The sequence below is a fragment of the Moschus berezovskii genome, chromosome 20 (genome assembly GCF_049115385.1).
Source record: "Moschus berezovskii isolate FMDL1 chromosome 20, NW_MosBer_1.0, whole genome shotgun sequence".
Taxonomy (NCBI): domain Eukaryota; kingdom Metazoa; phylum Chordata; class Mammalia; order Artiodactyla; family Moschidae; genus Moschus; species Moschus berezovskii.
In genome coordinates this window covers 53,375,223-53,388,406 of record NC_142479.1, presented here as the reverse complement: position 1 = coordinate 53,388,406, position 13,184 = coordinate 53,375,223, and the positions used below count along the sequence as shown (strand labels likewise).

Here is a 13,184-nt window from a genome sequence, read left to right as displayed (position 1 = left end):
GACCCCATAAACTCTACAGTACGTGGAATTCTCCAGGTCAGAATACTGGAATGGGTAGCCGTTCCGTTTTCCAGGGGATCTTACCAAACCATAGATCAAACCCAGGTCTCCCACAAGCAGGTGGATTCTTTCTCAGCTGAACTATCAGGGAATCTCTTCTTTCAGCTATTGCCAAACTGTTTCCTGTGCATGTGTCTCATTCAAGTATCTACAGGAAAAAGATGAGGAGTTATCTGTCAAGTTCTCTTACTACCCAACAGAATGTCTTGGATCCATATTATTGAAGGCTTAATAACTCCAAACATGTTTGTAATTAATGTATGCTTTTGTAATGAAATATCCTGTGCACAAGTTTGACAACTAAAAGATAAATCAAACTATCCCATTCTTGTTGCCTAGCCTGGGAGACATACAGCAAAAATATGTTTCTTCTATTTAAAAGCTGTGAGTACTGCTAAGTGCTTGAGACACTGGAGTGAAATCAAGCACAGAATTTGAAACTTTCTTGTGGTCTAACTATCTTCCTGACCATCCAAGATGCCCAAATAGAATATCAATCATCCACATGATTTGTGGGACTTCATCCCCCCAAACATCTTTCTTTCTAATTCACTTCCAGTGTTTCAAATGACCAGCACTTGTTCCCCTTGCCCTTGACAACAAAATATAAATGAGCCGTACAATAAATATTTTGTCTCTGAAGTTCAGAGAGCAGTGATAGGAGAGAATATCACATTCTAAAAAAAAAAAAAAAAAATGTTAGAGTCACATGACTAATGCTTTGTAAGACATTGAACACACCAGGAGCAACAATGACACCTCTAGGGAAGAGCTGGGACAGGGCTTTCAACTGGACACACAGGCACTTACCAGGAAAAGGAAAAGAGCCACTTTCTCCACTTTCAAATACTGAACGACACACACACAATTATGTAATTAAATGATCAATTTTCCTAAGAGGGTAAGCAATAACAAGGAAATAATGATGTCATGATAGCAGCTCTTCAGCAGGATATAAAGGGGGCTGTGGGCCAAGTAGAATCTCAGACTCAAGAAGCTCACTTTCCTAGAACCTCACCCAAACCTCCACCCTCTAACACCATGGTCAGCTCCTGTTGTGGCTCCGTCTGCTCTGACCAGAGCTGTGGCCGAAGTCTCTGCCTGGAGACCTGCTGCCGCCCCAGCTGTTGCCAGACCACCTGCTGCAGGACCACCTGCTGCCGCCCCAGCTGTGGAGTGTCCAGCTGCTGCCGCCCCGTCTGCTGCCAGCCCACCTGCCCTCGCCCTACCTGCTGCATCTCCAGCTGCTGCCGCCCCTCCTGCTGTGTTTCCAGCTGTGGTTCCAGCTGCTGCAGGCCTACCTGCTGCATCTCCAGCTGCTGCAGGCCCCAGTGCTGCCAGCCTGTGTGCTGCCAGCCCACCTGCCCTCGCCCCACCTGCTGCATCTCTAGCTGCTGCCGCCCCTCCTGCTGTGGGTCCAGCTGTGGTTCCAGCTGCTTCAGGCCTACCTGCTGCATCTCCAGCTGCTGCAGGCCCCGGTGCTGCCAGTCTGTGTGCTGCCAGCCCACCTGCCCCCGCATCTCCAGCTGCTGCCGCCCCACTTGCTGTGGCTCCAGCTGCTGCCGCCCGAGCTGCTGCCTGCGCCCAGTGTGTGGCCGGGTCTCCTGCCACAGCACCTGCTATCGGCCCACCTGTGTCATCTCCACCTGCCCCCGCCCCGTGTGCTGTCCCTCCTCTTGCTGCTGAATCTCTGCTTTGAACATACTGCTTCCTCATTTCCTCCCTCCCCACAGTTGGAGAGCTTCTTTGTAATGTGGAGGGTTCAAGAGAACTGGTCCCTTGAATTTCATAAGCAACCTAAGACACACCAAACCCCGTTCTAACTTCTGTCCAAACTCCTTCCCTTCTAAATGAGATCACTCAGAATCTCACAGGAAATTACAATCTCCAAAACACTCCTCCTTTTGTCTTCAGCACATCTATTTTTCATACTTACGGAATTTATCTCTATCACTTTTAGGGCCACTGATTTTTCTCTCTCTGACATGGAATTACAATGAAGATTTTTTTCGCTACTCTTTGGTAAAGGTTTTCTTATGTCTTGCTATTTCCATGAACCAAAATAAAGGTCCTGCTAGTGGCACTGAAAATTGAATCTGAATGTTACTTTCTTTTTTTTAAAGATTTACATTTTGATCCAGAGTAATTGTATTTTGCCTGCACCTTCCAAACGACACAAATTAATCGACCTTCGAGAGAGGTCAAAAGACATTGATCACTGCTTACTTATGTCTAGAAAATAGATAAATTAATCATTTTCTAGTCTTTATGGGGAAAAGGGGTGAAGCTGAAGTGATAGAGCATCTTCACTATAACAGGAGGAAAGTTTTGAAAAGATTTAACACAATTAATGATTTTTAACAACACCAGCATTCAGGATTTTTTCACCTAGGAAAGCATCGCATTGATAGTTTCGTAGACTCTATGCATTGTCTGCTTCGAGTCACAGGCAACGAGCCCTTCATCCACATACACAGTGACAACGTTAGTCACTCAGCTGTGTCCAACTCTTTGCGACCCCATGGATTGTAGCCCACCAGGTTGTTCTGTCCACCTAATTCTGCAGGTAAGAATACTGGAGTGGGTTGCCATTCCATTCTCCTGGGGATCTTTCTGCCCCAAGGATCGAACCCAGGTCTCCTGCATCGTGGGCAGATTCTTTGTCTTCTGAGCCACCATGGAAGCCACTACATATACAATGGAATTCTGCTTTATTCTGGTAGCCACAGTTTCAGTACACTTGGTTTATTATTATTCAAAATATTCAGTTTATTCTGCCTTATGGAAGGGCTACCTTCAGTGCCAGGCAGGTGATATAAATGAATGAAACAGATGTGGTGACAATTCCTAGGTGTTCCTGGAGACTGTGGTTTTATATTCAAGACAAGAAAGGGACTTTTCCAGTGCCATGCTTAGACGTACACTGAAACTCTATCCCAGCTTGATTTCTTCAACTGTCCACTTCTGTTCCCTGCCCTTCCCTTTCCTTCTAGAAGTGTTCATTCCAGGAGCACTTCTCAATAAAAATCCTGTTTGCTAATATTCATCTCTGGGTCTGCTTCCTAGGGAATTCAAACAGTCCCCAAAGAAATTCGTAATTCACAACAGTTAATTTGAAAGCTGGAAAGGCTGACTGAAATGTAGTTTTCATCTTTAGTGTATAATAAGTAGGAGCTTAAACATAAGCATAGAAAACTTATGGAAACCAATATGTAGAGAGAACTGTGAATTTCATCTATTTATTCTTCTCTAAGGATTTTATGTCACTTATACACCAACATCTCCTTCAGTTAAAAATTTAAACAACACAAAAGAATGTGTTCAGAAGTGAGTTTCCTATTATTAGTCTTTCCCAATCCCACTGAAACCCTATTTTCACAAACAGAGACCCATTCTTATTGAATGCATTTGTGTCACATTTATGTCTTTATTCACAAACCCAGCTTTACTTGTACATTTTTTTGTTTTGATGTTTATTCAAATATTAATTTTTGGCCTTCAGGCAATGTTAATACATTCCTCCAATATCAGGTAAGTATATTATTTGACAGATTTGCTTATATATTTTTTATATTTATTGTTGAGAACTGTAAATACATGCTTCCCATTAGATTTTATGAAGAAATCTTGCTAAGTGCATAAGAAATCTATCACTTTTCTATGTCAGCCAACTTCGCTGTTAACAATAATATTCCGGTGATACTTGGGTTTTTCTAAACATATAATCATGGTGGTGAACAGCCACCAGCCTCAGGTATGCCCCATATTCATTCCCCAGTTACCCACAGTGGTAACCGCATTATTAACCCAGACTTCCGGGTTTTTCTTTCGCCCCTGCCTTGCTTTCCCACTTCCTCATGTGTACGTCCCAGAATTTCCCCCCACCCACAAGTGAACTACCTGCACTCACATCTTCGTCTCAGTATCTAGTTTGGGTGCCATTCAAACAACGACAATAGATGTTCAGCAAATATTTTTAGCTGATTGATATTGAACCAGTGGTGGTGGTTACTTCTCACAAAAGAGAGCTAAATCGGGATGTCTGCAAGTGAAGAGAACCGGTGTCAACACATGTGTTCGCCTCCTTTCTCTCATATCTGTTTCTGTGTTAATACAGCATATGTGTCCATGGTGTCCTATAGGTAAGTTCCAGTCTATGGATCAAAGTTGAGCTTCCACGAATGTGTTTTATCAGCTGACACATTGCTTGCCACGTAAACAAATGTGGTTTTCCTCAAGTGTAACCATGATCCCTTTGATTGGAATGTTTCTCCCACTTGTCTCTACCAGGCAAATCAGACATATTTTTTAAAGGACCATTATACACCCATAAGTCATCCAAGAGCCTTCATTCACTCGACAAACATTTGTCACTAACGTGCTCTGTCTCAGTAACAAAACTGAATTTTATACTTCATGCCTTCGAGGTGTCTGCATCGCAGTAGTGGAATGACAGAAAGTAACCATGGTACAGCAGAGAATGCAAAATTCGGAGCACAAAGCAGGGACAAACTGTACTGAACAGGGTGGTTAATCATTGCGAGGAAGCATCAGGGAAACCTGGGGTTTTGAGAAAGGAATAGGAGTTTGCAAAGATAGCGACAAAGATGAAACATTCCAGGGAGCTGAGACAGCTTCAGCAAACGCATGCAAGCTTTATTTTCCACCTTTTCCTCAGCTGTCCTAAAACAGCTTAACTTCTCTTTAATCTTACACAAGATTTTTTTTCTTTTTTCCTCAACGTTTGTATGCTTCTTTGGCCTATTGCTTAAAGAAGTAGTAAGAATATACACTGTATTTTAAGTTGTATTAAAGACTCAAAACTAATGTAAGATATACAGCACAATGCTCAGTGAACTCAGCATGATGCCTAGTGAATTTAGCATAATGCTAGAAAATCCCATGGATGGAGGAGCCTGGTAGGCTGCAGTCCAGGGGGTTGCTAAGGGTCGGACACGACTGAGTGACTTCACTTTCACTTTTCACTTTCACACATTGGAGAAGGAAATGGCAACCCACTCCAGTGTTCTTGCCTGGAGAATCCCAGGGACAGGGGAGCCTGGTGGGCTTCCGTCTATGGGGTCACACAGAGTCAGACACGACTGAAGTGACTTAGCAGTAGCTGTACAGTAAATAAAATGATAAATATCATTATTCCTCAGATTTTATTGAAGATGTATGGAACATATCCACATACTATATATGCTGAGTTTAGTTCTTAGGTTAAAAATAACATAGGAAGCTTTGTCTGGTTCTCTGTGACAACCTAAAGGGGAGGGATGGCATTGGGTTGGGAGGATGGGTCAGAGGGAGGGGACATATATACACTTTATTGTTGTACTGCAGAAAGCTACACAATCTAGTAAGAGAATTATCCTCCAATTAAAAAAAAAGATTTAAAATAATAACTGTCATTCTTTTGAAAATGAAAGTTGCTCAGTCGTATCCAGCTCTTTGCAACCCCATGGACTATACAGTCCATGGAATTCTCTAGGTCAGAATCCTGGAATGGGTAGCCGTTCCCTTCTTCAGGGAATCTTCCCAAGTCAGGGATTGAACCCAGGTCTCTGACATTGTAGGCAGATTCTTTACCAGCTGAGTTATCAGGGAAGCCCTTCTTTTAGCTATTGTCAAACTGTTTGTTATGCATGTGTCTTATTGAAATAGCTACAGGAAAAAGATGAGGAGTTATCTGTCAGGTTCTCTTACTACAGAGTGTCTTGGATCCACATTTTTGAAAACTTAATAATTTCAAATATGTTTGTATATAATGAATGTTTTTAAATGAAATATCCTATGTACAAGTCTGACAAAGATAAATAAAAACATCCCATTCATGTTGCCTAGCCTGGGAGACACAGCAAAAGTGTGTTCCTTCTATTTAAAAGCTGTGACTATTGCTAAGTGCTTCTGTCAGTAGAGCCCAAACAGACACATAATTTAAAACGTTTTTGTGGTCTGACTATCTTCCTGACCATCAAGATGCCTGCAGAGTATCACAATCACCCATATGATTTGTGGACACCCTCCCCACAAACATCTTTCTTTCTGTTTCCTTTCCAGTGCTTCACCTGATCAGCACATGGACCTCTCAACCTTGACACCAAAATATACACGAGCCGTATAAGAAAATTTTTCTCTCTGAAGTTCAGAGAGCAGTGATAGAGAGAATATCACATTCAAAGGAAAAATGTTAGAGTCATATGACTAATGCTTTGTTAAGACATTGAACACACCAGGAGCAAAAGTGACACCCACTAAGGGAGACCTGGGCTATGGCTTTCAACTGGACACACACGAGCATATCAGGAAAAGGAAAAGTGTTTTTTTCCTCCAATTTGTAATACTGCAAGATAAACACACAATTATGTAATTAAATGATGAATTTTCCTAGGAGGGTAAACAATAACAAGGAAATAATGATGTCATGATAGCAGCTCTTCAGCAGGATATAAAGGGGGCTGTGGGCCAAGGAGACTCTCAAACTCAAGAAGCTCACTTTCCTGGAAACTCACCCAAACCTCCACCCTCTGACACCATGGTCAGCTCCTGTTGTGGCTCCGTTTGCTCTGACCAGAGCTGTGGCCGAAGTCTCTGCCTGGAGACCTGCTGCCGCCCCAGCTGTTGCCAGACCACCTGCTGCAGGACCACCTGCTGCCGCCCCAGCTGTGGAGTGTCCAGCTGCTGCCGCCCCGTCTGCTGCCAGCCCACCTGCCCTCGCCCCACCTGCTGCATCTCTCGCTGCTGCCGCCCCTCCTGTTGTGTTTCCAGCTGTGGTTCCAGCTGCTTCAGGCCTACCTGCTGCATCTCCAGCTGCTGCAGGCCCCAGTGCTGCCAGCCTGTGTGCTGCCAGCCCACCTGCCCCCGCCCCACCTGCTGCATCTCTAGCTGCTGCCGCCCCTCCTGCTGTGGGTCCAGCTGTGGTTCCAGCTGCTTCAGGCCTACCTGCTGCATCTCCAGCTGCTGCAGGCCCCAGTGCTGCCAGTCTGTGTGCTGCCAGCCCACCTGCCCCCGCATCTCCAGCTGCTGCCACCCCTCTTGCTATGGCTCCAGCTGCTGCCGCCCGAGCTGCTGCCTGCGCCCAGTGTGTGGCCAGGTCTCCTGCCACAGCACCTGCTATCGCCCCACCTGTGTCATCTCCACCTGCCCCCGCCCCGTGTGCTGTCCCTCCTCTTGCTGCTGAATCTCTGCTTTGAACATACTGCTTCCTCATTTCCTCCCTCCCCACAGTTGCAGAGCTTCTTTTTAAAATGTGGAGGGTTCAAGAGGACTGGTCCCTTGAATTTCATCAGCAAACAACAGACATACCAAGCCCCGTTCTAACTTCTGTCCAAACTCCTTCCCTTCTAAATGAGATCACTCAGAACCTCACAGGAAATTACAGTCTCCCAAACACTCCTCCCTTTTTCTTCAGCACATCTATTTTTCATTTGTCTCCATCACTTTTGGGGCCACTGATTTTTTTATCTCTCTAACATGGAATTGCAATGAAGATTTTTTGAGTACTCTTGGTTAAAGATTTTCTTATGTCTTCTTATTTCCATGAACCAAAATAAACACCCTCCGATGGCAATGAAAATTGAATCTGATTATTACTCTTTCTTTTGTGTAAGGATTTATATTTTATTCCAAAGTAATTGTATTTTGCCGGCACCTTCCAAACGACACACATTAATCGACCTTCAAGAGACGTCAAAAGACATTGACCACTGCCTAATTATGTCTAGGAAATAGATAAATTAATCATTTTCTAGTCTTTATGGGGGAAATGAGTGAAACTGAAGTGATAGTTCATCTATGAATATAATTACAGGAGAAAATGTTTGGAAAGATTGAACACAATTCATGATTTTTAACAGCACCACCTTTCAGGGTTTTTTCACCTGGAAAAGCATCGTATAGATAGTTTAGTAAAGTCTATGCATTTTCTACTTCGGGTCACATGCAATGAGTCCTTTATCTGCATACACAGTGAAAATGTTAGTCACTCAGCTGTGCCCAACTCTACGCGACCCCATAGATTGTAGCCCACCAGGTTGCTCTGTCTGCGGAATTCTGCAGGCAAAAATACTGGAGTGGGTTGCCATTCCATTTTCCAGGGGATCTTTCTGCCCCAAGGATCGAACCCAGGTCTCCTGCATTGCGGGCAGATTCTTAATCTTCTGAGCCACCATGGAAGCCCCTACATGTACAGTGGAGTTCTGCTTTATTCTGGTAGCCAGAGCTTCAGTAGATTTGGTTTATTATTATTCTTCAGAACATTCAGTTTATTCTGCCTTATAGTGGGGCTACCTTCAGTGCTGGGCAGGTCATATAAAGCAATGAAACAGACCTGGTGTTCCTAGGTATTGCTGGTGACTGTCAGTTTAGGTCCAAGACAAAAAACGAACCTTTCCAGTGCCATGCTTAGATGTCCACTGAAACTCTATCCCAACTTGATTTCTCCAACTGTCCACTTCTGTTCATTTCCCTTCCCTTTCCTTTTAGAAGTGCTAATCCAAGCACACTTCTCAATAAACATCCTGTTTGCTAATTTTCATCTCTGCGTCTGCTTCCTAGGGAACCCAAACTGTCCCCAAAGCAATTTGTAATTCACAACAGTTCATTTGAGAGTTGGAAAGACTGACTGAAATGTAGTTTTCATCTTTTAGTGTATAATAAGTAGGAGCTTAAATGTAAACGTGGAAAAATTATGAAACTGAATCTGTAGAGAGAACTGTGGATTTTATCTAAAGTACACTTATTCTTTTCGAAGGATTTTATGTTACTCATACACCAATATCAGCTTTAGTTAAAAATTTAAATAACACCAAAGAATGTGTTCAGAAGTGAGTTTCCTGTTACTGGCCTTTGACAATCCCATTCAAAACCTATTTTCACAAACAGAGACACATCCTTATTGAATGCATTTGTGTCACATTTATGTCTTTACTCACAAACCTAGCTTTACTTGTACATTTTTTTGTTCTGATGTTTATTCAAATATTAATTTTTGGCCTTCAGGAAATGTGAATACATTCCGCCAGTACCAGATAAGTATATTATTTCACGGATTTGTTTACATAGTTTTTATATTTATTGCTCAGATCTGTGAATTGATTTTTCCCATTACATTTTATGAAGAAATTTTGCTAAATGCATAGGAAATCCATCAGTTTTCTATATCAGCCAAATTCATTGATTCTGTGGGATTTCCTGATGTACAATCATGGCAACTAAGAGGCCCAGCCTCAGGATGTCCCCAGATTCATTCGCCAGTCACCCACAGTGGTAACCACATTATTAACACAGACGTTTAGGTTTTTCTTTCTTTCCTGCCTTCTTTTCCACTTCCTCATCTGTACTTACCAGAATCGCTCCTTTGCAAAGTGAACTACCTGCACTCACATCTTTGTCTCAATATCAACTTTTGGTGAAATTCAAACAAAGACAATAGATGTTCAGCAAATATTTTTAGCTGATTGATATTAAACCAGTGATGGTGGCTAATTCTCACAAAACATCTAAATTGTGATATATGGAAGTGCAGAGAAGTGTCAACACTTGTGTTCACCTCCTTTCTCTCATATCTGTTTCTGTGTTACTATACCACATGTATCCATGGTGTCCTATAGGTAAGTTCCAGTCTATGAATCAAATTTGAACTTCCACAGATGTGTTTTATCAGCTGACACGTTGCTTTTCACATAAACAAATGTGGTTTTCCTCAAGTGCAACCATGATCCCTTTCTTTGGAATGTTTCTCCTACTTTTCTCGACCAGGCAAACATACATATTTTTTAAAGGAACATGACATACCTTTAAGTCATCCAAAAGCCTTCACTCACTCGACAAACAATTATCACTAACGTGCTCTGTCCCAGAAACAAAATTAAATTTTATAGTTCATGCCGTCAGGGTGTCTGCATCGCAGTAGGGGAATGACAGAAAGTACCCATGGTACAGCAAAGAGTGCAAAATTCGGAGCACAAATCAGGGACAAACTGTACTGAACAGGGTGGTTAATCATTGCGAGGAAGCATCAGGGAAACCTGGGGTTTTGAGAGAGGAATAGGAGTTTGCAAAGATAGCGACAAAGATGAAACATTCCAGGAAGCTGAGAGGGCTTCAGCAAAGGCTTGCAAGCTTTATTTTCCACCTCTTCCTCAGCTGTCCTAAAACAGCTTAACTTCTGTTTAATCTTACAGAATTTTTTTTTCCTCTTAATGTTTCTTTGCTTCTTGGCCTATTGCTTAAAGAAATAGTAAGAATACACACTATATTATATGCTGTATTAAAGATTCAATACGAATAAAAGATATTCAGCACAATGCTCAGTGAACTCAGCACAATGCCTGGTAATTTAGCATAATGCACAGTAAACACTCTACAAATGATAAATATTATTATTCCTCACTTTTAATTGAGGATGTATGAAACTTATCCACATACTATATATGTTGATTTTAGTTCTTCATTTAAAAATAGCATAGGAAGCTCAGTCCAGTGCTCTAAGACAGCCTAGAGGGGTGAGACGGGATTGGGGTGGGAGGGTGGACCTGAGGGAGGGGATATATATATATATATATAGTTAAGGCTGAATCACATTGTTGTACTGCAGAAACCTACACAACCTCGTAAAGGAATTATCCTCCAATTAAAAAATAAAGACTTAAAAAACAACTGCCATTCTTTTGAAAACGAAAGTCACTCAGTCGAGTCCAACTCTTTGCGACCCCAGAGACTATACAGTCCCTGGAATTCTCCAGGTCAGAATACTGGAATGGGTAGCCGTTCTCTTCTCCAGGGGATCTTCCCAACCCAGGGATCAAACCCAGGTCTCCCACATTGCAGGTGGATTCTTTCCCAGCTGAGCTATCAGGGAAACCCTTGACTATTGCCAAGCTGGTTCTTAGGCATGTGTCTCATTCAAGCATCTACAGGAAGAAGATGAGGAGTTCTCTGTCAAGTTCTCTTACTACCCAACAGAATGTCTTCGCTCAGTTGAAGCCTTAATAATTCCAAACATTTTTATATATAATGAATGCTTTTGTAATGAAACATCCTATATACTATTCTGAAAACTAAAAGATAAATCAAAATATCCCATTCTGGCTGCTTAACCTGGGAGGCATACAGCAAAAAATGTGTTTTAAAAGCTGTGAGTACTGCTAAGTGCTTGAGACAATGCAGTGAAATCAGACACAGAATTTGTAACTTCCTCATGGTCTATCTTCCTGACCATCCAGGGGGCCCACATAGGATCACATTCATCCATATTATTTGTGGGACATCCTCCCCCAAACATCTTGTTTTCTATTTCATTTCCAGTGTTTAACCTCACCAGCACTTATTCCCCTCACCCTTGAAAACAAAATATACATAAGCCATATAAGTAACTTTTTCTCTCTGAATTTCAGAGAGCAGTGATAGGAGAGAATATTACACTCAAAAAATAAGTGGTAGGTCATATGATTAATGCTTTGTAAGCATTGAACCCACCAGGAGCAAAGGTGACACCCACTAGGGAAGAACTGGGACAGGGCTTTCAATTGGACACACAGGAACTTATCAGGAAAAGGAAAGGGATTATTTTCACCATTTTCTAATAATGAATGAGAAACACACAATTATGTAATTAGCTGATCATTTTTCCTAAGAGGGTAAACAATAACAAGGAAATAATGATATAATGGTAGCAGCTCTTCAGCAGGGTATAAAGGGGGTTGTGGGCCGAGGAGACTCTCAGACTCAGAAAGCTCACTTTCCTGGAAACTCACCCAGAACCTCCACCCTCTAACACCATGGTCAGCTCCTGTTGTGGCTCCGTCTGCTCTGACCAGAGCTGTGGCCGAAGTCTCTGCCTGGAGACCTGCTGCCGCCCCAGCTGCTGCCAGACCACCTGCTGCAGGACCACCTGCTGCCGCCCCAGCTGTGGAGTATCCAGCTGCTGCCGCCCCGTCTGCTGCCAGCCCACCTGCCCTCGCCCCACCTGCTGCATCTCTAGCTGCTGCCGCCCCTCCTGCTGTGTTTCCAGCTGTGGTTCCAGCTGCTTCAGGCCTACCTGCTGCATCTCCAGCTGCTGCAGGCCCCGGTGCTGCCAGCCTGTGTGCTGCCAGCCCACCTGCCCTCGCCCCACCTGCTGCATCTCTAGCTGCTACCGCCCCTCCTGCTGTGTTTCCAGCTGTGGTTCCAGCTGCTGCAGGCCTACCTGCTGCATCTCCAGCTGCTGCAGGCCCCGGTGCTGCCAGTCTGTGTGCTGCCAGCCCACCTGCCCCCGCATCTCCAGCTGCTGCCGCCCCTCTTGCTGTGGCTCCAGCTGCTGCCGCCCGAGCTGCTGCCTGCGCCCAGTGTGTGGCCGGGTCTCCTGCCACAGCACCTGCTATCGCCCCACCTGTGTCATCTCCACCTGCCCCCGCCCAGTGTGCTGTCCCTCCTCTTGCTGCTGAATCTCTGCTTTGAACATACTGCTTCCTCATTTCCTCCCTCCCGACAGTTGGAGAGCTTCTTTTTAAAATGTGGAGGGATCAAGAGAACTGGTCCCTTGAATTTCATAAACAACCACCAAACATACTGAGCCCGAATTCTAACTTCTGTCCAAACTCCCTCCCTTCTAAATGAGATCACTCAGAATGTCCAAGGAAATCACATTCTCCCAGAACTCCCTCCTATTTCTTTAGGACATCTGTTTTTCATGATTAAGGAATTGTCTCCATCACTTGTGGGGCCACCAGTTTTTCTCTCTCTGACATGGAAATCCAATTAAGATTTTTTGGTGTACTCTTTAATGTCTTGTTATTTCCATGAACCTAAATAAACGTCCTCCTAGTGACATTGAAAGTTGAATTTGATTGTTACTCTCTTTCTTTAAGTATTTACATTTAATTCCAAAGTAATTGTATTTTGCCTGCTCCTGCCAAACAGTACAAATTAATCAACCTTCAAGAGAGGTCAAATAACACTGATCACTATTAATTATAACTGAGAAAATAGATAAATATTTTCTAGACTTTATGGGGCAAAAAGGTGAAACTGAAGTGATAGAGCATCTACGAATATAATAACAGGAGAAAAGTTTTGGAAAGATTGAACACAATTCATGATTTTTGACAACACCACCTTTCAGGGACTTTTCACCTATGAAA

The 13,184-nt window shown here is 43.2% G+C and overlaps 3 protein-coding genes across 13 annotated transcripts; all 3 read left to right on the top strand.

The window, feature by feature from the left end:
• Positions 1-1,086: 1,086 nt before the first annotated feature.
• LOC129537630 (uncharacterized) lies at positions 1,087-1,746 on the top strand. 5 transcript variants are annotated; one of them, XM_088828507.1, is made up of 2 exons: positions 1,087-1,481; positions 1,602-1,746. In XM_088828507.1, exons 1-2 carry the CDS (start codon positions 1,102-1,104, stop codon positions 1,744-1,746), a joined length of 525 nt encoding a protein of 174 aa, XP_088684633.1. In that variant the 5' UTR covers positions 1,087-1,101. The 5 variants fall into 5 exon arrangements, with proteins under 5 accessions (XP_088684633.1, XP_088684632.1, XP_088684631.1 ...); XM_088828506.1 differs by having other exon boundaries at positions 1,102-1,238; positions 1,356-1,746; XM_088828505.1 differs by having other exon boundaries at positions 1,102-1,238; positions 1,335-1,746.
• A 4,837-nt stretch (positions 1,747-6,583) lies between these two features.
• Positions 6,584-7,243, top strand: LOC129537634 (uncharacterized). Of its 4 annotated transcripts, none has more exons than XM_088828495.1 (2): positions 6,584-6,978; positions 7,096-7,243. In XM_088828495.1, exons 1-2 carry the CDS (start codon positions 6,599-6,601, stop codon positions 7,241-7,243), a joined length of 528 nt encoding a protein of 175 aa, XP_088684621.1. In that variant the 5' UTR covers positions 6,584-6,598. The 4 variants fall into 4 exon arrangements, with proteins under 4 accessions (XP_088684621.1, XP_088684620.1, XP_088684619.1 ...); XM_088828494.1 differs by having other exon boundaries at positions 6,599-6,735; positions 6,853-7,243; XM_088828493.1 differs by having other exon boundaries at positions 6,599-6,747; positions 6,850-7,243.
• A 4,600-nt stretch (positions 7,244-11,843) lies between these two features.
• LOC129537623 (uncharacterized) lies at positions 11,844-12,488 on the top strand. 4 transcript variants are annotated; one of them, XM_088828482.1, is made up of 2 exons: positions 11,844-11,956; positions 12,089-12,488. In XM_088828482.1, the coding sequence occupies exons 1-2, from the start codon at positions 11,844-11,846 to the stop codon at positions 12,486-12,488; spliced, it is 513 nt and encodes a 170-aa protein (XP_088684608.1). The 4 variants fall into 4 exon arrangements, with proteins under 4 accessions (XP_088684608.1, XP_088684607.1, XP_088684609.1 ...); XM_088828481.1 differs by having other exon boundaries at positions 11,844-11,992; positions 12,095-12,488; XM_088828483.1 differs by having other exon boundaries at positions 11,844-11,999; positions 12,144-12,488.
• Positions 12,489-13,184: the final 696 nt, after the last annotated feature.

Excerpts from the sequence above, each read along its gene's own strand:
- LOC129537630 (XM_088828503.1), top strand. The coding sequence starts at position 1,102 with ATGGTCAGCTCCTGTTGTGGCTCCGTCTGCTCTGACCAGAGCTGTGGC.
- LOC129537634 (XM_088828492.1), top strand. The coding sequence starts at position 6,599 with ATGGTCAGCTCCTGTTGTGGCTCCGTTTGCTCTGACCAGAGCTGTGGC.
- LOC129537623 (XM_088828480.1), top strand. The coding sequence starts at position 11,844 with ATGGTCAGCTCCTGTTGTGGCTCCGTCTGCTCTGACCAGAGCTGTGGC. Across the intron at positions 12,149-12,235 it reads CCCCGGTGCTGCCAGCCTGT|CTGCTGCAGGCCTACCTGCT; the intron begins GTGCTGCCAGCC and ends CTGTGGTTCCAG.